The sequence below is a fragment of the Haliaeetus albicilla genome, chromosome 10, assembly GCF_947461875.1.
Source record: "Haliaeetus albicilla chromosome 10, bHalAlb1.1, whole genome shotgun sequence".
Taxonomy (NCBI): domain Eukaryota; kingdom Metazoa; phylum Chordata; class Aves; order Accipitriformes; family Accipitridae; genus Haliaeetus; species Haliaeetus albicilla.
The window spans coordinates 7,280,184-7,307,197 of NC_091492.1; the positions used below are offsets into that span (position 1 = coordinate 7,280,184).

Here is a 27,014-nt window from a genome sequence, read left to right on the forward strand (position 1 = left end):
ATTCTTTAACACCAGCTAATGGATGGTATCTGGTCCCGTATGAGGCATAGTGTCAGGAAAACTCAGAGCGCAACTGTTTTACATAAAAAATAGTGAAACTTTATAGAGCAGTGGATATGTAGGTGCTGGCAGAATATACCCATGACAGAGTGCAAATCTTGGATCATAGAGGAGTGGGCAGAAACTGCATTTCCGTATTTTATTGAAGATGTCTGTACAGGTAGTAGGCAATTGCAGAAATTTGTAGTTCAGGATAGCATTTAAGGAACGCATCATGTTTTTTCATATGGGAATATTTATTACAAGCTGTGTAAAGATGCAAGACTCTCCTGTACTTCACCTTGTCAGTTTGACTTGTCTCTGGGGGCAGAACAAGAGTCTGGTTAACTGGACAGGTGGTAGTGTTTAACAGCATATACTAGTATAACTCAATTCTCTTATACACCAGCATAACCCCTCTTAGGACACAAAAAGATTCTTGTATTATCTTATAACTATTTCAAAACCAACTAAGCAAGGGACCCATTTACTTTTAAAGAGAAATGCAGTGACATTGTACCTCCCCTGTTTGATTACTAGCCTCTGCTGGAAATAAAAATCTCAAACACAACCTGATTTTAATGGAGAAAAGCAATGCTCTGAAGTTACCCGTATTTTTTAATTAACAACCTTCCTTGAAAGTGTATCAAATTTGTTCTCACCATCTAACCAATGGCTATTATGAATATACAATATCAAGAGAACAGATGGAATAAATGTATTGATGTTGTGTTATGGATTATTGTTTACAGTTTTAAGATGCAGTTCAGCTAATGCCCAGTTTCAATCTGTGAGGTCCCAAAAACCTTCCTTTTCCTTGCAGCAATTTTGTATGAGATTTGGGGCCAATTTTAGAGTAAGCACGAGTAAGAGCTTAACTGTAATTCCAGGTTCTTTTCTGTTCTTTTGAAACAGGAGATACCTCAGGTCTGAAAGCAAACTTTATACATCAGTATTGATTTGAAGTCGGTTTTTCATTATCTTCTTTACTGCTCTTTCCTACATCATCAGTGAACGTTTCGGGATGAGCCTGACTTTCATTTACTACTGCTCTCTGTAACGTTTCAGTACCATGTTAAGTGCTCCAAATCCAGTGGACCAGAGCGCCATCACAATTACCTTCCTTCAGAACATTTCTAGAAGGAAGTATTTAGATATTATACTTCATATATTATAAAAAAAGTAAAAGAAATTCATACCAAGGGTATAGTCCGACTTTTATATGGGAATCAGAAAGCACTTCTAAGTTTGTACACTGAAGTAATATTGACTGTGTCTTTTTCTGTTCAATGAACTTATTCTTACTAAAACAGGAATCTTGTATTACGTGAAATGCCTATTGTTTTCCATCACAGGGACAGAAATCGATGTGGCAGTTTTACCCTGATCTAAGACTTGCAGACACATTTTTGGAGAGGCAGATAGCCATTCAGTATAGAAAAGTAACTGCTGGGACTCTAGGAATTACAATTATATTTCACTTTGGGTTAAATACATAAATTATGATTATTAGTTGTATTTAGGTGCTATGGATTTAGAAGAAAACAGGGTAAAAAAAAAAATTGTAAGTGACATGTTTCCAAAAGTCACTACCATGCTTTAACTTGTGTGACTGTACACCATGTATGTAGTGCTTTGCACTCACCAGAGGAGTGGGTGCTTTCTCCACATCCAGAATTAGTTTTCCTATATTTCCTCGGTCATGGATTCTCTGCATGGCCTCCTTCACCTGAAAGAAAGATAACCTGTTGATCATTTTCAGGCACACACTAAGAGAAGCCTGAATTCCTTCCTTTCAAAACCAGCAATATATTTAAGGCATGGTATGTGCAAGGTCATTCAAATAGCTACTTGAAACAAAATTAGTAGCTAAACATTTTTTAGTGAATTTGTAGGGACTGATTTTTGCATTGTGTTTGCCAAAATGAGATGCGAGTCTTGATGACCATTTCTGAAAAGCACAATACGCACATAATGTTAATGCAGTATAAATGTAATGGTTAGCTGAGGTGCAGAGAGAAATATAGGCTCAGGGATTAATCCTGATAGGTTGTTCATTAGATTTTTTCTTTGCAGAATACTTGTCAAGAAACCCTACTTTCACTGAAAGTATGAAATGTTTTTCTAATTGACCTATGATATTTTTCAATTAATTTCTTTTGCGTTCCTATAGAGGGAATGCTGTATCCAGGCAGTGGCTGCGATTAATGCAATACTGTGGTTCTCGCTGTATAAGCAAGTATTTCTTTCCTTCTTTTTTCTAATTCTAAGTAAGTAGTGTCCTACAGATACCACTAAGACTTGATATTTAACAGCTGGCTGCAATTAGCACGTGAGAGAAAGGAACAAAACCCTCTTCTTACTAGTGCACTGGAGAGGAGCTTATTTTGATGTATGAAGTTTCAGCCTATGAGAGCTCAGTGTTGATGAACTGAAATTGTGTGTGTGTGTTGCACTGAATGTTCGATGCGCAGCATGCAGACCACACTATTAAATCACCGAAAATTGGAAGATGTCAACAGTTTCCTCACTTTCATGGTGGGAAACTTCAGGAACTGAAAATGTACACATAAAGGCTGCTTCATATCCTCATCACACTATTTTTTGCCGGCATAACGGGATATGTTGAGACAAGGAGTTTTATGTTAATAGGATCTACCATCTGTGACGTAGTTTTATTGAATATTTTAAGAATAATGGCATAGAAGGTTGAAACAATATGCTGACTTGGGAACAGGTGGGTCATTTAAAAGCCTGAATCGGGGTCCATGCACCTAAGATAATGACTGAATGTCTAATACAGAAGGAGGTATGAGATTTTTAAAGACACTGAGTGAATACAGCTTTCAACTTCCAATTAAATTTAATGGATGCTGGGCACAAAATGTCTTTACCATCTGTCAGCCTTATTTTGAAAGCTGACTGCAGTGTACTCTATATTACAACCCTAATTTTGCAAAGTGGTTCCTTCAATTAGTAAATACCAGACTTAAAAAAAATAAAAATCTGTTAGAACAAAAGAAAAATTGCACTGCAAAACACAATGACTTTCTAACTTAGAGCATAATTGTAACTTAACCTTGGAAAACACAATCTTATGAATCCCATTGGATAGAAAGTTAACCTCTAAATGTAGTCCACAAAATCATAGTAACTTTTATGAAGTTACCTTACAGCATAAACAATACCTTATTATCCTATAAGACTTGTCCTGCACTATGGACAATATTCCTTTAAGAATATTCAACAAAGAGTCTGACGAAGCAGCAGCGGTATTATTTTTTATGACTCTTATTACCCAAATCAAGCTATTAGGAGTCTCTGTAGCATGGCATAAATAACCAACATAGATGTGACAGAACTGGAGAAATAAGCAAACACACTTGCCCATCCATTGAAATTTATTACCAGAACATCATGTGGAAAGCAGGGTATGCAACATTTATTTTAATTTGTACCATATCATATTTAGCAAGACAAGTTTGAGAAAATGTGCTTTCCCTGCATTTTTCACATGCACAGTATCAAATTTAAGACTCTGGAGAAAGGTTCAGGAGTTGTTTCCAGGACACTTGTAAGTAGCTTGCAAATGCAAACAGCAGGCAGAGGCAAAGGGAATAATAAAACTTATAACAGTAATAGTGGCTATGGAATCCAGATGGAGCTATTAAAATACATAAAAAATTTGGAAAAAAGTTTGAAGAGCTGATACGACATCTGTGTATTTTAGTGTTATTTGCAACTTACCTACCCAGTTAGTCAAACTCTGTACTAGTGCAATGCCATTCAGTACATGATGTCTGAGTTAAGAGACCATGAGCTATTTTATAAATGAGTAATTTTTATGTTCATGGCTGCTAACAGTCCACTTATTCAACCAAGACTGCAACTACTCATTTCCCAAGGTGCCTGAATATTAAAACCATTCCCTCCTATACTACAGAGGGCAGAAATCATTAAAAACCTTTTTTTGCTATGCAAGTATGGTTAAGGCTTAAGTTGTTCTATGCAGACTATATAAAAACATTTACTTTTTCATGTGAACGTTTAAGTGCTGCATAGTCTGCCTTTCACAGAGTGTGGTACGGACCTTCTGCTAAGTCTCTGCCTGAGTGTTTGCATGTTACCAATGAAGACAGTGAATCACTCTTCACTTGGTTATCATCAGACCCAGGCTTAACTGGTAGTACAGTGAGGCATGTGGAAATCCTGGAATTTATTGGAGGTTCTCTGAAGTGGTTGAAGTTTGATTCAAAATAAATATCCCTTCAAGTAGCAAGGATCAAAAAGGCTTCCCTCTTCTTACAGAATTGTGTCCCTAAGTTACTTTTCACCAATTATTCTATATTGGCTGCTACTTTACATTTGTCAGCTAAAATCCAAGTAAACGGATCTGATGTACTTTGGTTTATAATGAGTTAACTGAATTTCTTGTTGTGCAGTATCATCAGCAGAGGGCTCTTGGATTGGAAATAATGCAAAGAAGTGTTTACTAATATATTTTCCATTGGAATAAAGGACAAAAATTCTGTTGGCCTTTGTTTGCTTTCAGTATAGCTCAGCCCTTAGAGGGTTTGTGTCTAAACTAATGCTAATTTTAGCCTTGAGAGCCCCCAAATTGACACAGTATGTATCACAGAGCTCTGCACTGGAATCAGAACTATTTTTACACATTAGTGAACAATTGGAAAATGCTTCCACTTTCCATGTTATTTATGTAAAGAAAGTTGGCAAACCAGTTACTGAAAAACAAGAAAGGCCCAGAATGCTGCACTGCCATGCGCTGTCTGATGAATCTGACATAGGCACTCCTAGGCAGCAGTAGAGGAAAATGATTAATAGCAAAGGAGAAATAAAAGGAATCCCAAGTTTGCCTTTTCCCTCAAGCTTACTTGCATTAATTTGTATTTTAGTTTGACATACTGTTTTTAAGCATACTGTAGAGTAGAACCATCTTCCCCTATTTGTTCAGTCTAGTGGAAAATGATAACACAGGAAAAGGACCTTTCTAACTCAGTTTGAAACTATTTGCATTTGCTTTAGGGAATGTGCTTTTATAATTGGAGAAACAATTTTGAACAAGTATATTTCTCCCATTCAGCTCTACAAATGGTACAGTCATGGATATGTTATCACATATCCTCGTTCAAGGGTTTTTCAGTAATGACAGTGTATCTGGAAATTAAGATGACCTGCGCAATAATGAGGTAATCTGTAAAACAAAAAACATGGTCTAGAAAGACAAAACCAATGCACCTCAAGGTCCTTTACAAGTCATGCTTACCATGCCCTGTGAGAAATATTCAAATTCTCATTTTCCATCATAACTCCCCAAGTGCTGCAGATTTTCTGAGCCGTCTATGAGCTCCTTCCTCACACCACTCTGCTGGACCCAAGCAGAGAGGCAAGGAATATAAAATGCATAGAGCTTAACTGGGAATGTACAGAACCATTGCACTGTGTCAGCATTATAGGCAAAATTTAGAAGCTTTAACATTTTTTAGAAAATTTTAATCTATTAACACATACTTGCACATTTAAAGAGGTGTTATGCTACCAACAGAATTCTTCAAAGAAGTCTTCATATAAGCACAGGATAAAAAAAATCACAAAGCTGGCAAAGGCGGCAGCTTTTTTTCTGAAAAACCCTATTCAAGTATATTTTCCTGAGGGCACGTTATGGTTGGGATCTCAGAGCTTCTCTTGGATCAGAGCCATTTCTGTCCATCTGTATCATGTATCATACTGTGAAGAGCAACAATTACTGTCAATAGACCTTGGTAGGAGAGTAAGGGCAGAAATGCCTTCATGTTACCGGTCAGAGAATGTTCTAGAAGAGGTTTCTCTAGACAGCTGTGTTCTCTGGAAGTATAAAGTTTGACAGCTGCACTGAATCCTCTCCAATACCACTGTAGTATCTCTCTTGGGGTACTCCTCAAAAGTATCAAGAACTTTGGATATTGTGTCCTCTTTAAACTGCTTCAAACAGGCTCATCTTCTCCAGCCTAAAATCTTCTCAAAATCAAGCTGAGGCACTTACCTTGACCAACAATGGTAACTTCCAGAATATTGTTTAATACTTTCATCTCCTGCCAGACTATATCTTCTCTGTCTTCAAAAACAAGCTGTAACAAGGCCTCCCTCTAACAATTTTTATACAGGTAACTATTGCAAAAAGTTAGTATTTTTAAAAGTCTGCATACAAACTAAAACAGAAAAGCAAAGAAAAAGCAAGTTGACCAGAGACACTGGGTTCTAGATTCAAGGGACAGATATCTGCCTTGTCTTCCTACTTTCAAACATCTGAGCGCTACAGGCTTTCAAATACAACGCAGGTAATGATATACAGTGAAGAATAGGATTTTGGAAATTCTAACAATGGATAAGTCTGGAATTCCATGTGGGTCTAACAGATTTTTAAAACCTGGATTAAGAAAGCTCCATACTTTTTCCTTCCAATGAGAACTTTGACAATAACTGGCTGTGCCAATAGTTGTTTGCAAATTCAGAAATGATGCCACACTCTGGGTAATGGCATGCAACATTCTGCTCAACCTTCCTTCACTGATTAAAAAATTAGTACTATTGAATATTATAATCCTGTCCAGTTCATACAAGAGCAACACAAAGAAATCAAGATGAAAATCTCAGCACATCTTAGGACAATGCTTGAACTAAACAGGTGTGTGTATTTTGGGGTATTCTGTTTGTGTGGTTTGGGTGAGTGTTTATTTCTGTGCTTTGTGATGGGGAAAAGATTAGTCTGGTCTTCACTTTGTGGGGTTTTTAAAAGATATCTTTCCAATGGAGTAGGCTGCTAAAATGATTCGTTCAGTGTTGCTAATTCTATTGGATTTGGGAAATTTGACATAATTTTAGAAAGACTGATTATGTACCTTGAAATTACTGATACTTAGGTCTTGATGCTACCTATTACCAAATAAGCCAAAAAAGAAGACACAAAAATTAAATAATTTTTGAAGTTTGTCTGTGAAATTTTAAAATGATATCTTTTTGTAAAAAAATTACGTTGTCACTGCAGCAAAGAGAATGTTTTCAACTAGGCTGTAGTTCACAGAGATGCCTATTTAGTCTCAATTTAACAAAACAGCTAATTTAGTAGTATCACATTAGCTCTAGATATTGTTAAAGAAAAATAGCATGGTATTATAAATACAAAAGATTTCCTGTTCCTTGTAGCAATGATATGCTAAATTGATATGGTATCTCTAATAGAAAGGACAGATTTCCATATTTCTTTAGCTAGTACTTCATTGTAGACCATATGATTTGCAAAGTTTTTATTTCACTAAAAGCAAAAGAGAATACTCTATGATAACAGCCATAAATTACTTTCCTCTACTGAATACACCACCAGACTATGCACTAGGAACATGGTATGATTTTATTGTAGTCATTCTGTCATCAGTGAGCTGACAGCAAGACTAATTTAAAATAAAGTACAAGCTTGCATTAAAAAAAAAAGAGAAAAACATTATTTTGGTTTCTTACTAGCATTTCTAAAATAGTAAAGTAGTAATAATAGCAGAGTACTAAACTAAGAAACCAGCTTTAAGGAATCACATTATATCCACAAATGACTTACATAAGTTTAATGAAGTACTCTGTCAGCACTCCTGAGTAATTTGTAATACATTTCTATGTGAGAAATGTACGTAAAAAAAGCACAAAGAGCACAAAATTAAGCATGTTGTTACCTGTAACCACTCAGACCGGAAAAAAGATCTTCATACTGAAATTAAAAATAGCAGCTACACACATTTTTTTACTCAAATAGTTTCTACAAACCTAAAATCATGGAAAACAAGGTGTATTCCAAACAAAGCAAGTAACATGCTATCAAATTATGACATTACATTTGGGTATTTGCAGCTAGCTTCTGATTACACTGGTTTTCTATAGCTTTTGATGGGGGTATGTAAAAACAGTCCATTTTAAATTGACTAAAAGACTTTTTTTCCTGAAATACATCTTGTACACCTGCCTTACTACTAGTGTTTTTCCTACGTTGTCCTTGGATTTTTCTTGTTTGTTTTTAGCACTAATTTTTCCACAGGTGAAATTAGTAACTGGGACAGATTTCTTGTCTGGCTTTTCATCTTAAGTCATTCATTTCAGGTCTCCACCTCTACTGTCCTGGTAGCTATGGCACTGATCCTTCAATTTGCTGAAGGCTGCAACTGAAGTGAGACAAAGTGAGGAGTGCAGTGCCTTACAGAAGATATCTTATGATTTAATCTTGGAACCCCATTACAGAACAAGCTTGAAATCTGCACTGAGACCATGATTACTTTGGAAAGTTCCTGAATAGACATGTTTTCCTGGATGTAAGTCTGACCCTTTATAAATAATATATGCCTGAAACAAACAATTATACTCCAACTTTGTATTGCTATAGTCAAGCCTCTGCTTATTTACCCATTTTACTTCTAACTAATTTGTTGGCTGTTCTGCATTTGAAACCAAGAGCCAACAGTAATCTCTGCTGAGGTATTCATAAATGCTTGCTGACATTCAGCTGTCTCTGGAACTTAATTTTGTTGTTAGAATATAGCAAAAGCAGTCTACTGCTTTATGGGAAAAGTTAAATGGAAAATGTATTACTAATTATCTGTTGCACCATTTCACAGGGTGAAAGATAAATCCAGCCTGCCTAAGAAATGGATGCTAGTTTCAAGCCTTTGGATATTATTTTAAACATAATGATCCATTTCTGTATTTGGCTCTTATAAGGAGCCAACCTCAGGAGTAAAATAAGAGAGACTGTGAAGTTGGAACACTAAAATGCTCGCTATGCCAATATAACACATTGGGGGCTTTAGGCCCATGTTAGTAATATGGATGTTTAGTAGAGAGAAACAGTGAAGGCAACATGCCATGGAAAAACTTCCTAGTGTAAATGTCAAAACATAATGCTTTCATCATCCTACGTGAAGCTGTTCAGCTCAGTAATATAATGAATTTTATAAACTTTTTTTTAGTAAAGTTACACGTTTACTACAGAAAACAAAAAAAAAAGGAATTGAAAGATACTGGTGCAATAGAAGAGTGGATATTCTTTTAAATCAATGAGGCTGAATGCAGTTTGTTGCACAAACTGCCATCTACAGATTACAGTTTCATTTTTGCAGACGACTTCTTTACTCCCTCACTCTCAGCTAAGGCAGTTTTATTGGATGGTGGCAGAGGACTGTGTACTTTCTTTTCTTGGGCCCCTCTGCTGATAGTGGGTTTCCCTGAGGTGTATGAAAGGATTTCTGCTTACAGTAAAGGAATCCTTCATTCCCCTTTTTGGTAAATTAGGCCATAGTATGAAAGGCTGAAGAATCTTATGCCAAGGTTACAAATTTAATCCAAGTCAGAAGTGAAATTAGTTCAATTATCTCAGTGTAATCTGTCAAACCCCCCAATCGTTCTAATGCTGTATCATCACATGTTGTCAAAAAGATGGTCAGCACCCAAATAAAGGGAAAGTCCCTCACCTCCAGATGGGCACAGTGGAAGAGAGCATTAATTTCATTTATGGTCTACAACCGTAATTTTTCCTTCTAATTAGTTCTACACCTTTAGGTTCAATATTGCTGTTTATTTTCACACATCATTTCAAAGAATCACCTATTGTCCTCTGTTTACACACTGAAAAGGTCCAAGCCTTCCAGCACGTCAAGACTGCTCCCATCTAGCCATGAAATAATCCCCTCGTCCATTGTAACCTGTGCTGCAAAGATCACCCCGAAGTCTTACTTTTCCAGCTATATCCCTTCCCTCTAATACTTCAGCTGATTCTTCAGACTAAAAGCAAAGACATAAGTAGCAACACTTACTCTCTGCATGTGGCCATCAACCCAAGCCTCTTCTGCCCACATCACCTCCTATGAGCACTTTTACTGTCTTATTTTAAGCACCCGCATGACTTTTCCTGTGCTGCATTTACACATAAGAGAAAGTCCAACAAAGACCTCTCCAAAGCTGGTGCTTTAAGGATTCTTTACAGTAATCCCCCAAATGGCAATGTCACTACACCCCTCAAATTCTTCCTAAGCCTCTTTTGCTGTCTATATGGGAGGCTGAAAACAGCTGATTATTTGAGAAGTAGCTGCCATAGTCATGGAACAGTTACCCCATGCTCCCTCACTTACTGGCTCATACCGCGTGATGCTCTTGGACAGTTTTTGAAGCAGGGACTGTGTCTTCTTAGGGGTGTGTGTATCACGTCAACAGAACCCCCACCTGAACACAGCCAAGCCTCCTAATCACATCTGTAGCACACAGAAATAGTAACAGCACCTTTTAACCATCCGTTATTGTACAGCCAATTTCATATGTAAGTATAATAGGTGGAACAAAGCATTTTGCAACAGCAAAATAGCTTTATCCTGAGGCTCTCTTACTTCTGTTCTCCAAAGAATATGGGGAGAAAGGAGGGAGCACCCATTTAGCGTGCTTAACCATCAGAAACAGAATCATGTCTCTTCTCGAAAGTGTTGTTTGTTTAACTGTATCGTCAATAAACAAACTTTCAAGTTCAGGAGAGAAGGAAATAGCAGGAATGTAGAGGCCAAATACAAGAAAAGCAGAAACTAGCAAAGGGATTTAGATAATTTTCTAAGCATACAGGCATGTGCTAGAACTTAGAAGCCTTGGTTCAGAAATAGGTTGGAAAAGACAAATATTTATCTCATGGGATCTTTCTAACACTCAGCATGGTCTTTGGTTTGGTATTGTTGTACAGAACAGGTCCAAAATCTACTTCATGGTGCTACTGTGAGGTTCAGTAGACGTTGGAAAGGAAAGCGCACAGCATGACCACTACTTTTTGAGGAGAATTTAGAATATTCTGTGTATACAAACAAATTTCACTCCCTGTTCCACTAGTGTAACTTCCTTGACATCATTAGGTTGCATGTGAAGGAGAAGAGCAGGTATTGGGGGAGAATAAAAGTCTCAGTTGATAAAGAAATACTAGTAGTGTTCAATAGGCTTCAATTATTCGAACATATGTTCTGTACATGCATATTATCCTTCAAACATGGTTTTCACACAGGTCAGCACTTTCTGACCACTCCTCCAATCTTGGCAGAGCATGAGCTTTCCATAAGGAGAACTCAGTATTTTCCTTATGAAAGCTAAGCGAGCTTCCTCCTATTACCCTTGCCCTAGTCCTCTATATGCAGCTAAATAAGGAGTTTAGCTTCTGCATTACTCCTGTGCAGGCTCTCTCTGACAGAGACACGAGCTGTCTGCAAGAGCACTCCTTACCAATAATTAATTCCTCTCTTGCTCACTGTCGTGTGTCTGAGAAGCCTGCATCTGCATCATGTCTGCAAAATCACATGGACAGGATCTCCATGGTGATTGTATCACGCGGTATGCAAACATCAGCTGACTAGTCAAGGTTACTTTGGCAACCCAAGTGTCACAGGTAATGATCCAAATCTTGTTCAGATTTATGAAAGAATAATCTGACTTAAAAACTTGCCCGTTTTTCATTCTAGGGCTGGTTCGGTTCTGTTCTGTTGCTGTTCGTAACAGACACTATTTCAATGAGCCCAGAGCTATCTCCATTAGAATTACAAACACTAATATCAATAATATTTAAGCATCATTTGTATGCAGTAATGAAGAAAAAGATGCATACTGCAGTCTGTTCTAGCTGAGATGCCACATAAGCAAAGCTTTAATACTACAGCTTTCATTAGTGCTATAAGGCAACATCATTTTTACTATCAAGACTCACTGCTGTGGTCTATCACAAAGCGATGATGTCTTTAATATGAATTGTGAGCTGCATTATAATTGCAGATGCTCTTCTCAGACCAGAAGAGTTTTCTTTCATGTCATTGGCATTTATGGCTTTTAAAACTGAACACAGCACTCCATCCAAAACAAAAAAAAATCATGTAGTCTGTCTTCTGGATTATGTCTGTTTAGCTTTGGTCTGTGGAAGGGAGGAAGCTCAAGAAACCAAGGATAACAGTTTCTTAACTTGCTGGCAGCTCTGAGGGAAGTGAACCGGCATACTCCCTGCAGATTTTGCCAGGGCGCTAGGGCATGGGAAGCACAGAGCAAAAGTAAATCTCCCTTTTAGGCTACATTTGCCACAGCCCTGTTAATGTGGCTTGGGCTAAGAGAAGGGACAGGACATGGGCTCCCTGGATAGCCTGTGACACACGCACAGCGAGCAGTCACTGGGCTCCTTCGCGCTAATGACTGCGTCCTTCTACTCTCAAAAGTCACATCTGTCAAAATTCAGTCCTATTGTTTTGCTGGTGTATTTCCTCATCCCTGATCTTGAAATGTCTCTCTCATGTTTATGCAATATGATTCAGTGGAGTAATATTTCATTGGGAAACATGCTGAATTTTTTATAAAGCTTTTTTTTTTTTTTTCCTAAATGAGTTTGCAATACCTTCCTTTCTCAGGCTAAGTCTTCTTTACAAGCTTTTGTAGAAAAGCTGTTTACCTGGGCGTAATTACTGATAATTACCCTACCACAGACACAGTTATTTGGACAAAACCATCCTTTTGCTGGTAGGGGTTATTTCCCTTAAAGAGCAATGGAATAACCTGTATTGACCACAATACACTTCCACGGGAATGATGTGCATTCACGATAGGAATATTTTCCTTGCACCGTGTAGCAGAATAGCCAGCAGAAAAGTGCTTCTAGTATTTAATTCGCCTAACTGCTGTGACAAAAATCCTCCAATTATCTGTTCGCATGGGAGCTCGGTATATTGGAGGCTGGTAAACCTGCATCTGCAATTGGCCTGGATTCTCCTCTCTTACCTACACCACTAATTCTGAAGAGACCTCTCAAACTCTCTTCGTTCTAGAGGCTGAGGGTAGGCAGCATCTTGCAAGACAGATGGAAAAGCAGCATAATATTTACAGGATTTTGAATAGGCTCTGTTCCTGCCCATGGTGAATACAGCCAGCTCTTAACAGGCAGAAATCAAGCACTGCGCATATGCAAGAAGACGCATCAAACTCAGGGTGTCTGAGGCCCAATTTTCATAAACACCCACTGAAAAATAAAGTGCATGGGGAAAAGATAGATACAATCAAAATCAACTGCTAAAGTGTTAAAAAGTTAGTATCGTTAGCAATGATTTTGAGCTGATTAGAGTATTTTAGACACAGGAGTAGGAAAATAACTTGGGTCATGGAGCCTATTTCCTTACTGTGAAGCTAACATGTCATGTCACCTTGCTAGCATCAATCTGAAATCAAAAATTATTTTATCCAACTCATCTGTTTATGCTGTTACGCTGAACTTTTGTACCAATAGTTTTGCCTGCACACATTCAAACAGAAGGTACTTTTAAAATCTCTTTCATTCCTCCATTGCTATTCGCAGCTGCAAACAGTAGCTCTGGCCTCTATTCCCTTCTGCTGCCTGTCAGCGAGGAAAGACCTTTTCTCCAGAATAGCTTTTAGCCTCGCTGTATGTTGCCATGGCAGCAAGACTAAAACCAGACCCAAGATGAGAAAAATGTCAAAGGAATAAAAACTGACGCTACAGGCAAATTCTGACTCTGAGTCCTCCCTCGGCTACTGAAGATACCTATTAAGTTATACATCTTTTAGATGGAGAGCTACAGCTGCAGAACTGTGCCGTTTTCACTCTTCCCTTATTCCTATAAGCTCCTGCTGACGTCAATGAGTATCTGTTTTGCCTCAGTAAAATTCAAAGAAAAAGAGATTTAAAGCCTTGTAATTACAGAATAACTGAGCCAAATCTTGCCAGCTTTTACTCACGGAGTTAACAGGGATAAAGCAGAAAAAAGGCAGAACCAATATCAAATTAACTATTTAGAAGTACTAAACAGCAGTGCCTAGATTATCAATTTGGTGGGAGTTTTCCTACATGGTAAAAGAGGAGAAAAGACCTTGAAATTTGATCCATCAACACAAGACAATTCCAGCAAGTTAGGACAGCTCAGGGGTATTCTGCGCTTTCACAGTTAAAGACTAGCATTTTGGTTGCAAGTGAAGTGCTACGGAAAGAACATCTTTATAAGTCTATGTGTATTATCTTAGAAAAACCTGCACAGAGTGAGAAGGAAAGCTATTTTTGATTTAAACTGCCACAGCACAGCTTTTCTCATTATGACTTGTTATTAACATAAGCTTGAAGAAAAAGGGAATTTTTTTCTGTACTAATATGGGAAATAATTACCTTATTACTTTCAAAGTCAAGGGTTGTTTCTGAAGGGTAGAGATTTGGTGAAGAAATCGCTGGAACACACTCAAGCAGAAAACCCTCATCTTGTGAATCAGGATGAAGCTTTAAGGATCTTGTGCTGGAATTTCTTTTAGAGCAGCAATAAAGCCAGAACTCCTGGACCCAAATCTTCTACAAGCAGTCTGGCTAGTCGACAGCACGTTACAATCATATTGACTCTATACTGAGATTAACCAGTCTGAAGACAAGCACAGCATTGCGTGGAAGGGATACAGAACTATTGTGATAAAGTTAAAGCATTCCTCAAATCCACTGACCAAAGGGGGATCCCTCCTACATCACACTTCTGGTTGCCACTACATGCCACTGACTCTCAGCTGCTGCCTGAGTCTTTGGGAATGCTGGTAGAAACAGCATGGGCCCAATTTATACTAGGAAGATGGCTTCAAGCACATCAAAGCCACAAGTAGAGGAGCTCAGAACTGGTCACCTTTATGGTTACCTTTCACCATTCTGAGCAATAATGCATCTTAGAGTAAGTTGCAACCAACTGTGCACACAGGGATGCGCCAGACACTCCTGAACCTTGGGGTATTCAAAAGCGTAGTGGCTCAGATTCCACTCCAGTCAGTCTGGTTTGGTCTGCAGCAGCAGCTCTTATACTGGGGAAAACTCCTTTGGCTGCAAAGGAGTTTTGGCAGTTGCAGGCAAAACGGCACTCTGTATTTTGTTAAGATGCAGCAGTCTCCTGCCTAAATTGAATTCATATATAATGTTCAGTTTGGTGTATTCCTGTATTCCATCACAATCTGTTATAACAATTTATAGCAGGAAATAAACTTTATTACATTCATCACTGTGCAATTAAAAAAAAAAGACATTTTATGTTATTGACTATCAAGCTCCATGACATCAGTTTTTATACTCTTGCCTCAGCAATGCTGCCTTGTGATCTCTTTGAAAAAATGTTTAGAGAAAAAACTGCACCAACCCACAAGTATGTCTTTGTTCTCTTTCACATAAGCATACTCTAATAGTTGGAGTGTCATTAAACTCTCCCCCTCCTCCACCCCCAGAACATGCAAACTTAATTACAAGCATACTGCTTTGTGTAGTGTTGTATTGTTGTCTTTCTAATTATAATGCCTAGACTGTAGAAGGTGAATGTTGTTGAACTCCTCTGCACAGCCTTGCAGCAGCAATCCTGTCTGGTTGCTTCTCTGTGGGAATCTGGCAGACAGAGATCCCTCCTGACACACAAGGGAAAGATCAGACAGCCTTTCTGGAACTATATTGTTTCACGGCCATATGAGAACTCCAAGTCTGAAATACTTCCAGAACCACAGCCTTTCACACAGACCATCTAGACACTTGCAGGCCACTACCTGAAGACAGAAGAATCTTTGACACCATATTCTGAATTGCCTCCGAGCTTACTAGCTTCAAGGTGTTCCAAGTCAATCCATGTCTTAATTCTGCCTCTGGGCAAATGGGCACAAACATTGCCACTTCGAGGGGGTAGGGAGGAATGCAACAAACCAGCTTGCAAAATATTAGGTGATTCTTGAACATTCATTTATCAAGAATCAGTGCCCATTCTACCATGGTTTTTGTACGTGTATGCAGTTACACCAGAATATAAATGAAATAGCAAAGATTAGGCTGTTTTCTGCAGGGACTCTGCTTCATTTGAGCAACACTTGGGACGATGGGGCCCTAATTCCCAAGGTTTCCAGGCACAGCAGGCTTTACAATAATGGCAGTGTTAAACCTTCACAGTGACAGTACCTGTGGATATTATTTGTGGATTTAACACTGCTTCCCTGTATGGCTATGTACAAAACCTTTTAATTACATACCTTGCTTTCTTTGTCTTTATGATAACACACAGTATTTACGTAGTCCATAGGAATACTGCTGTGTGCTAGTACGTCACTCAGGTGGCCCTTTAAACCATACCACGTCTTCAGTGTTCAGAGTCAAATGTAAGAAAATTATTCCAGAAAGCTCAAAGTGCCTGTTCTATAGGCTGTTTCTTTTATAGTCTCTCTAACCAAAAATCCTTGTCATGTTAGAAGATGAATATTGGTGTAGATGAAACCCTGTTCTGACCTCATATGACTGTTCATATGCTCCAAATGCCATCAAATTAGGGATGATGCAACCTGAGCTCACCCAGGTACATTGACATTTGAGGCATGAATAAAGATGGTCATTTAACTCCTATGCGTTATTAGTACTGGTTACTCTGGCTCCTTCCAGGATGCACACACCATTTAGGTTTGAGTGCATGGGTAGAAGATCACTTGTACTATCACTTTTTTACTACTATAGTGAAAAAACAGCTGTTCTTTTTTACAGTTGTATGTTTAGACCAAAAGCCCTTCCAACTACCTTCTGCATATGACAAAACCAAAAAACCCACCCATGGTTACCTTCTTGTTCTTTCCCAAAATTTCATCAGTACCTGTTTATTGAAATTTCTGTTTATTGGCAACAAACCAGTTTATTTTACATAAAGGAGATATTTCTTTGTGTGTCCCTCGCTAGAGAGGATTTGCTTTGTTTTAGGAAGCTGCAAAACTGCAGAAAACTTTCCAAAAGGAAGGTCCTTTTTTACCTTGTATTTTTTGTATCTCATATTATTTGACCAGCACTCCATGCTGATGGCCTATATTACTCCCACCTCTTTTGTCTTTCAGGCTTGTTCCAGTTCTCTAATCCACCAGAACCATCATTCAGTAACAAAAAACTCATTTCTACAGTGTCATTATTAGAGACTTCTCCATAGCTTACCAGCAGCACTGATTTTTTCAGTATTTCTCACCAACACTTTTAAACCCAGACTTAAAGCACTACAACCTGCATGACAGTAGTTCCCTTTTTTTCTCCCCTAACCTTCCCTGTCGTGTCCTCTCTTCTTTGTCTTGCACTAGTAAGGGTTGCTGACTGTGCCTTGCTTTCTTCTACTTGAACCTTGTAATAAGATCCTGCCTCATGAAAACATGTGCTTCTTCTGCTACCTTTCCCAAATGACAGGTGATTTTTTTGGAAGTCAGGCACAAAACCTGTGACCAACATGACTTCTGCCAATATAATTTTTCATCATATTTTCTAAACAATTCAAGTGAGTCAAATAATTTTAGTCCCAAAGACCTTCTATCACATAGTCCTCAGACTCTTCCTTGACCTCCATTTTAAGCTATTTATTTCACAGTAAGGGATCTTAAAATCAGTCATAAAAAATTAGAAATTCCTGTACTACCTGTCTGCTTATTTCAAGGAACTTTAAGTCTTCCTTTATTACTACTATGGAGAAGAAATTGTGCTCTATTCTAGAACCACTATTCCAAACCATGGGAACCAAACTTGACTGGTTACAAAATACAGTAAACATTCAGTCTTCCAGATAGTAAAGACATAATTATTAAAAAGCCTTGGCACTACAATTTCCAAAGTCTGAGAAGCTTCATATGCAAATCCACATACTAGGATTCAATTACAAGAGCACATTAATACTGTGTCATTGAAAAAAATCTCCATGTTCTTTTGTAACAATCAATTCTCTCCAATAAAATCCATCCCTAATCAGTAAACCAATTACATAAATTCTTGAAACTCATCAAGGTAAATCCCAAAGGCCTCTAAAGATCCAAATGAGGAAATATTTCTCCTTTGATTTCTTGTATAATTTTTTTTTGTTTCAGAATGTAGTACCATGAGGATTGCAAATCTAATTATTCATAAGTCATCATCATATTTTTTGATTATTCAAAAGGCTCTCTAAGTCAGATCCTACCATTGGGTGCCACTCTGTAACTTCATTAAAATTGTACTTAAACAAAAAACACTGATACATTAAATTGGAATACAGTTGTAACGTTAGAAAGTATGATTCATTCTTATCCTCAGTTTGAGCTAAATCAATTTACAATAAGATTGAAATAATTCATCTAGGTAAGATGAAAGGTATTTGAATTTATCTTGTTCGCTAGTTGACAGTTTTACAATAGATTCTGCAGTCCTGTTTGCTTTATTACTTAAAATTTCTCCTGGCACTGTTAAAATCCTAAGCCCATATTAAGATTTTAACTCCACATAAGTATTGTACCAATGTGATTGCTATAAAAGTTGATTTAGTTTACAACAAGTTTAATGCTCACGTGGAATACTCATTCAGCTTAGCATTATGTTGTATCGACTGAAATCAAATTGCTATGTAAATGGTAGCAGGGAGCCAAAGCAGAAGTGTTCATGTGACAGAAAGTCACTGATTCAGCTAGGACAATTTCTAATCTAGTTCAATTAAACATGCATGTGTAGATGCACCAAAAAAGGAAATGGCATGTATACTAGCTACAGTAATTCAGGAAAATAGGCAAGAACTTTAATAAAACACATTTTGCTAGCTCTAGGCTACTGTAGGCTTAACTGTAGGAACTCTTAGAACTATGCTGGATGTTTACTTTAAATTGAAGGAAAAGATACAGTTTTGTGTTACTTCTGCTCAAGAATTCAAAGGTTATGCCCTTTTTCATCAGGAAGGTTGAAGATCTTTAAGATATTTTACCCAGGACATAACCATAGCACACAACAGAAAAAAACTCAGGTTATTCTCAAGGTTGTTGGTATTTGGTGATGGTAGAGAATTCACTTTTACACAACTTTTATTCTACTAAACTGAATGCATTTATGCATTTAAACTAAGATTTGGAGCTGTCTGTGATGTGCGAAGGTTTATTTCTTACAGATATGGCCTACGTTTTCAAACATGCACTTTAATACCACATTCAAAGCCTGAACTTTGATATCCAAACTAGCATATTCAGTAAAATGAGTTGCTCATTTGAAAATCTTGAATTGCGTTGTTTCCTTTTAGTATTGTTTTCTGTAAGTCAGTGACTGTAACATACAGATTTGCCCTCCAAAATATCTTTGTATTCAATCATTCACAGCAGGCTAGTATATAGAGGAAGCTTTTAGTATTGACAATATATCTGCTTTGCTGCCTTGGTGTTAATTTATATCGTTATCTGTAATGAGCAATTCAATACCACATAAGACTCTCAATTATCACATTAAATTTGGATTATATTATGCTAAGAGATGTCTTTATGCCCAAGAGTAATTTTGCTTTTAAAACTCATCTGTGTTTAAAACGATTGAAAAGAATCTATGAGCCATTTTCATTAGGTAAGAACATTTATCTTGATTAATGATTGTTATGCACTAAAATAAAGTGTTATTTTGGATACAATCATTGCATTTTGTTCAGGATAAAATTATGTAAACCAGAAAAGTAAACTTGCTTCCAAGTTCCCCACTATACTTAGAAAAGGAGAATTTAATCATACTATGCATTAATCTTGTAAAATGTTATAAAAATCTTAAAGCTTTAAGACTTTAAAAATCACAACAGGGAATTTTGGATAATATAAAAAAATAATTCCAAATCAGAACAGCCTCATAATCAGGTGGCATCAGAACAGAGCTGTACATAGTGTGTGCTGCTACTACTACTGCCTAAGTGCCCATCACCAACTTTCACAGCCCTTGGGGAAAGCGCATGATTCTCTTGGTGAACCCCAAGAGTGGGCTTAAAGTACAGCCTGGAAGATGCTAGTTTCCACCGACTGGGATATTCATTCTCTTGCTCTCTAGAGAGTAATGAATTGGTCCATGTTGTGATGATCCAGTAATGAATCTCAAGGTGTGTAAGGCAGGACTCAAACACTGGAACATGTTGACTCATGAAGTTTAATATTGAACTGTCCTTCCTAATTACAATCAATACCAGCAATGGACCATCTGGTTAATGTGTAGAAGATTATCTACATAAAACTACAAAATTATCTTATCTACAAGTCTTCTAGGTAAGACATTAGTAAGTGCTTTTTTGGGGATATTGGCAAAGTTGTATGAAATAGCACACAAAACTTGTGTCATCTTTGCAATAAAGAGAATCTACTAACCTAATTACACTACTAGTACGGAAAAAAAAAAGAAAAAAAAAAAAAAAAATGAAAACAACCACCCAGGAGATGAATTTTTTGCTATTGCTGATGAGATTTCCACAAATTCTACCAGTCTGCCAAAACTAGTTATCAACATGATTAGTTGCCAAGAGACAAACTTGGTTTTGCTGACAGAACTAATAATTTACTTTTTCTTTGGCTATTGTTACACTGATAAGCAGATCCCAGGAGAAGAGCTAGAATGTTCACTTCAGAAAGGCATTTCTAAAACCAAAAAGGTCCAATTCATTTCATTTACCAGAGTTCTGTGTCTACTGACAACTAAACATCCTTCTACTGTAGCTAAAAGCTTATGTCAATGTTATCTCTTTATAGACCAAGCACCCAAAATCCCCAAAAGCAGAAATGCTGAAGGCATACTATCTACTGATGTTTCTCACTACAGTAATTTTGCAGTCTCTGAAAGCATCTCATTCCCTTCTGCTCTGTTAACCTTTCTGCTCACTGTCAGTCATGGAAGATAGCCACAGGGACCAATGCTGCCAATGTAGCATCATTTAGACAAAATGGACCTAGCACATTTAAATATATAGAGATATTTCCCTTATTCTTATCTCCCACTCCCCTTTTGATTCTTTTCAGTGACTCCTTAGACAGCTTTCTAGGCATTCATTGATTAATGAAGTATTAGACTCCTAGATTATAGCCAGAAGAAACCCCCAAATAACTAGTCTGGTTTTTTGCAAATCAGAGGCCAAAACCTCACCCCATATCATCAGGAATCTCTTCCCAGCCTGAAAATGGAAAGGTTTCAAAGGCAGGAGGAATCTGAATTATTTGTATTCTGTATTGTGCCAGACATATAAGGATGACATCTCTCAGCAGCACCATGTAGACTTTATTATTTCTGTTTGGATTTGTTTGGTTTTTTTTAAATACTTAGCACCTAGGAAAATAGGTCATTTTAAATTTGAACTGGTACCAAAAAAAAGTTTCCGAGACAATGAAAACAATCACTAAGAACTGTTAACACAAACCTTCATGACACACTGGGAGAAAAGCTGAATTTCTCACGTTAGCAGTGAGAAATCTCCCTGCCAGTTCAACTTGAACAACTGAAAGCTTTCTTTCCAACCAGTCGACTAATTAACAAATAAGCATAAGTGGAATTTTTTGACACACAGGAAAATCCTAGGTTCCATTTAGAGGCTCTTTGGCTTAAACTACGCACATTAATAGTGCACAACACAAGAATGAAATAACATCTATATGTGTCTTTGAAAATTAGTTTCTAATATTTTCCCTTTAGTACTTGCTATTTATGTAGTGTTTTTCATTTATGGCATCCAATAGTTATTTCTCCAAGTGACAGAAAACACTCACTCTTCTAAATCTTAAGAATTCCCTGCCAGTTAGCGGTACTACCAACTCTGTGGAACAGGAAATAAACTGTTAAAATCCATTTGAAATTATTTCTGCTGGTGGATGTAATGTATTGGCATATATTTCACCAACCTGCATGCAAGACTGGGAGAAGACAGGCAGATATTTCATTGCATTATCAGGTAGAAATAAAGGAATGGATTGAAGCACGTCTGGATCAAGGTTATAAAAGCAAGTAACTTTTGTTGTCTAATACTTCATGAAGTATCTAGAAATTATTGTTGAATAGGGAAATGACTCCATGAAATCCTGTTTTCCTGACTCTTGAGAACAGCTTAAATTCTGTGACACAAACAGTAAAAATGAAGTGTAAAACACATGTGCTAGAGTCAAACATTCAAGACAGACATAGAAGAAACAGAGTATACTCTTATCTCCTGGAGTTACGCACACATTGGTGTTTTCAAAGGTGTCCTTGATGTCTGAAGTATATCCCCTCTGCCTTGGTAAAGCTTTCCCTAACTAGGTCTCCGGTTATTTTCTTCCACAGGTACAGTATCACCATATCAGTTCAGTACATAAGGAACATGTGTCAATTTATTACTTAAAAGCCAGCTAATACATTTCAGTAAGCAGACTACTCCTGTAAAATACTGCTTCTTCACAGTAATTAATCAGCAGCTTGCTCCATGTAACAGGTTTGTTCTAATTTTTTCTAATAAATGACAAACCAGTTTTTCCCATATATAATCTCCTATTGCTAATTTAATTAACTGGAAGCATGTGACTAGTTTATCTTTAATAGTGCATACTTTCTTGAGTGGAATCTATCAATGCTTCCTGTATTATTTTTCTGCCTATTTCCCCCCGCCCTCACATTATCCATCAGGAACCAAGTCTACATGTTGTTTTCCTTTGGCCTGCAGTTACAGAAAAATATTATCTCCGTGGCACACAAGGGCAAATAGAAATGACAATCTGTCCTGACCCAGAAACACGTACTATGACTCACCACTGCACTTTCAACTTCCAGTGTCTCATGCCTTCTAGAAAAGTATTTTCTGCCTGTGTATCTCCATAACTAATTAATTCTTAGCAGAGTGCTTACTAAGTAGATTAGAAAAGTGCTGTAGCTGCAGGCTGTATTTATGTTAACCGAGAGAGGTTTAGTCTCACACTAGCCAGCTTCTAACTTTTGTAACAGCAACATTTGAACACAGAATCAACGTTCATCAGAAATGTTGCCAAAATACTTTTCCATGTCTGCTACTTCATTCCAAAACATTAAGATACCATTCCCCTGAAATGAAACAGCTTACTGAATTTGGTAGAGCACATACCATTCTGAGATTAGAGCCCCCAATAAATGCACTGAATCACAAAGGCTCACAGAGATGCTGAGACACAGCCCAGGGGCTTGGCTGTTAGACACCAGAACTGGAAATTAAAAGATTTTCAGGCTGATCCATGATCTTTCCACTAACATGCTGCGTGGCACCAGGCAAGTGAAGATATCCACAGTCTCTTTTGTTATTTATCTATTAAATGAGTATTATAGCATGAATATTCTCAGCACGCACAAAGGAGCATTCTGAATGGCAAAATTGTTTAAACACAGGTATTCAACTGGCAGGCTAGACAAAACAAGCTAAATTTCAGAAGCTGTAAACAAAATAAAACAAAGAACAGAGCTGAAATGAATTACTTGTTTCATTAAATTCCATTCATGTAGCTTAAATTTCATGCAGTCTTTATGAATAATATATAGCAATTGAAAATAATTGACTTCTGCTTACATACTTAACAGACTTAACAAGTGAAGTCTGAGTTTCCTAAACCAGCTCATTTACCCAACCAGATTTTGTGGTAATCATAGCTAGTGTCATGTATCTGAGGCCCTATTACGGAGCCACAGTGCCTGTATCCAAGTCTTGTCTTGCTTCTTTCTAGCTTACTTTTAATAAAATCATAATCACATTACATTGCCATCAACAGTGTGCAAAGCCAAAAAGACTACCGGGTTATGCCATCACTTGCTGATGCAGGTAGGAAGGGTAGAATGAATGCCGAAGTAATATGAAGTCCTGTTAAACAGCACTAAATTGGGAAGAAACATAAATGAAATTATATATGCATTTAGAAGGAACTCATGTAAGAGCAGCAAAGATCCCATAATCAGGTATACACAATGTTTTAGAAGGAAAAAACTGCAATACCTAATTAATCTCCAGTACTTTCAAGGTATGTTTTATTCCTCTAAGCATATAACACTGAAATTATTTTGAGTTTTAATTAAAATTTACTTCAGATAAGCATCTTGGGAAAAATTCTTTGCAAAGTCTTCATTTAAAATCACCTTAATCATCAATTTTCATTCATTTAGAACTTGTGTTCATTGCATTTAATGTTAGTGAGGTAAAATTCAAGTGCAACAGCTTTCCCCTTACTCTTCCCAAAATCTGAAAAATATTTTGGCCTATAACTGTGTATAATTTGATTGTGAACAAAGAAGCAAGCTACCCTGAATTATTCAGGTTTTGCTTCTCTGTTTGTTTTCCCCACATCTCTATCTTGAAACCTGTTACCTCAGTAAGACACAGCTCCTTGCATTTTTGTACGCTTTGATATCTGCATGAAGCTTGCATTAAATTTGTGTTAGACTTGTTTGTATACAAAGAAACAACAGTGATGTACAGATAAAACATTTAAATTTACTTTGAACTACAGATGTTTGTTTTATACATTCAAAGGGAACAGAATCTCATACATCGGAAGAACAAAGAGAGAGTTCTAAGGCAGTATCACAGGACAGTATATATGCAGAGCTAATACCTGTAAATCAGGAAAGCAGTTCATGAACAACTGCAAATGAAGTACCATCAGAGAACTATTCGCAGCATCAAAACAAACGGACTCTGCATTGTAATGCTAGAGGAGCAATCATAGCAAAGGAAACACCAATATGCTCATGGGAGTTTTCACAGAATGAGTTACGTTTCCCTCTTTCTACAATATAATATTGCAAAGTAAATTGTTTTATGCTTATGAAAAAATTATTTTCTTCTGTATTTCAGCGTGGGTCATTACTTTGGTTATAAATGAACTTCCACTTTTACCACGTTACTCTAGATTATTTTGCATACCTTGAAGAACAAATACAGGTTCTAAATGCTATGGAAGTCACTTGACTTCAAAAAAGGTATAGTTTTTGTTCATCTGAAAAATTAGTTTTCATCAAGCAGAAAAGATAAAAACCTGTACATGCCATTATTATATTATCACTAAAAAAGAACAGATACAACATGGTATTTAGTATTCATAACAAGGTACCAGCCTGATCTGATATTATTAGATTGCCCCCTCACTATGTTAAAAGTAACTAATGGGTCAATTTTCTCTATGCCTTACTATAGTGATACATGAAAGGCTTTTTGCCCTAAAGCTAAGAACAGTGAAAGGCATGAATAGCTTTTGACGAAATTAAAGTCTCTGCTTTAGGGGGTTCACTGCTATTATTCTGCTATCATGGGTTTGAGATTTCCCTTGCCCCCACCCCAAATAATGTTGGTATCATTGATACCTGAAGGCATGCACTGAGATGGTAATCTGTACAAGAGAATGAGTTCAGTGGAAGAAAACAGTTTTATAGTACTCAAATCCTTTGAAGCCACACAGAACAGTGCTAAAACTAGACATACTGTGATGGCTTTGCCCTCCCCAAAACATACTATAAATTCTGTATGGAAAGTGTTCCTTCGTCCAGTTCTCATCACTGGATTGTAACTTGGTAAGGCTGTGGTCTTATATGTAAGGTCTCCACTGTTTTCCTTTGCATGCTAATAACATAGAAAGCTAATGCAGAGAACAGAAAGTATGTGAGAACAGCAACGTATGAGCAAATGTTTCTTTTAAAGGAAATTACTGCATCAGCAGGTATCCTATAATGTTACTATAATGTAATCAGTTGCACCTTACTCCTTTAGGTTTAGGTGCTTAAACACAGCTTGGTTTTTCCTTAGCAATTTACTAGAGGGAAAAGCTCTGGCTTCAAGACAAGGGAATCTCACTTATATAAAAATTGTATTTACAGCTAGACCTGCAACATCACTCAATTATTCAGTGAAAAAAAAAAAAGGCACCAGATAGTGCAGTGATCCTTTCAAACTAAATGAAGGTGCAGGTCTCTTTCCAGTCAAAAATATTCTATGCACTGACCACGAGGCACAGTCATTAGAGTCCTCTGATACTCACATCAAGAACCACAGGGCTTGATCCATATGTGTATTTAGTGCCTTGTTTCCACTGATTTCAATCACAGCTGAGTGCCACAGTATATTCCTGGATCTGGGCTACGGTTGTTGCATTACTATTTGCTAAGGAAGGAGCTGCCGAAGACATTACTATGTTATCACAACAAAACAATGACACAGGGTGATATTTAGTGCCTACTGTAAGTGCCTGCCTGATCTTGTAATATTATCAGATTATCCTCTTACTTTTTAAGAATAAGTAGCAACTCTATTCCACAGGTTTCAGTATCTTCTTCATTCTTACTGGCCCTAAGGCAGTACCGGTCTTTGATACCATTATCACTACCTAACAGTGCACTCCTTTAAATCATCTGAGAGACAAGAACGCAATGAATCCTTTGGTACACAACACAGGTCTGTAGCGGGGAGTTTTTCTATAGTCTCACTGGCCACCCATATGGACCAAAATAGCCCAAATCTGAAAACTTTGACATGCCAAGTCGTTTCTGAAACAGGTAGGCTAGCATGAGGGAAAGGGGCCTACAGATACTTTGATGATATGGACCATATTCTGCATTGTCACCTTCCTGACTGGCAGTTCACGTGCAAGAATTTGTGAGTTTTGTTCTACATGCTGTCAGTGCTGCCTTTAACTGCTGTAAATCACCAAAGAAGGTCTATAGAACTTCTATGTCAATAACCTGTTCTACCTTGAGTATATTTTTTCTTTTGCAATTATAAAAAGCTGAAGAAAACAGAATTTTAATAGAGAAGTGCAATGCGTACATTTTTATTCAACACACTAGGTTTTGGGAACCTTCAGTTTTCATCCTGCTTAATAATCTAGAATAGTCTACTGTATCAAGCCAAAGATTCACAGACCCTCAGGAGAATGCCAATGCATAAATGCGCACTACAAATTAATGAGAATGAAACTAACTGCAAATTAAGGATTAGATAAGTAGTTACTAGCAAAGAAACAACCACAAAGCTCAACAAATATTCACTGAATACTAATTCTGTTTTGAACTCTATTTGTAATGAAATGCAATCTTACTAGACAATCAGCTTTTTACTACGGAACAGTATTTTAAGCATGCACCATCTACAAATTATCTTGTCTTTTAAACACTTGAACGCATAAACAAATAGCTGCAG

General features: G+C 37.2%; 1 protein-coding gene across 1 annotated transcript in view; it reads right to left on the minus strand.

Annotated features, from left to right (window-relative positions):
* The window catches only part of VAT1L (vesicle amine transport 1 like), a 63,812-nt gene that overhangs the window by 3,461 nt on the left and 33,337 nt on the right, over positions 1 to 27,014 (minus strand). The window contains exon 8 of the mRNA XM_069793406.1: positions 1,685 to 1,768. Coding sequence (XP_069649507.1) covers positions 1,685 to 1,768 — 84 coding nt within the window. The remainder of the gene's footprint in view (positions 1 to 1,684; positions 1,769 to 27,014) is intronic.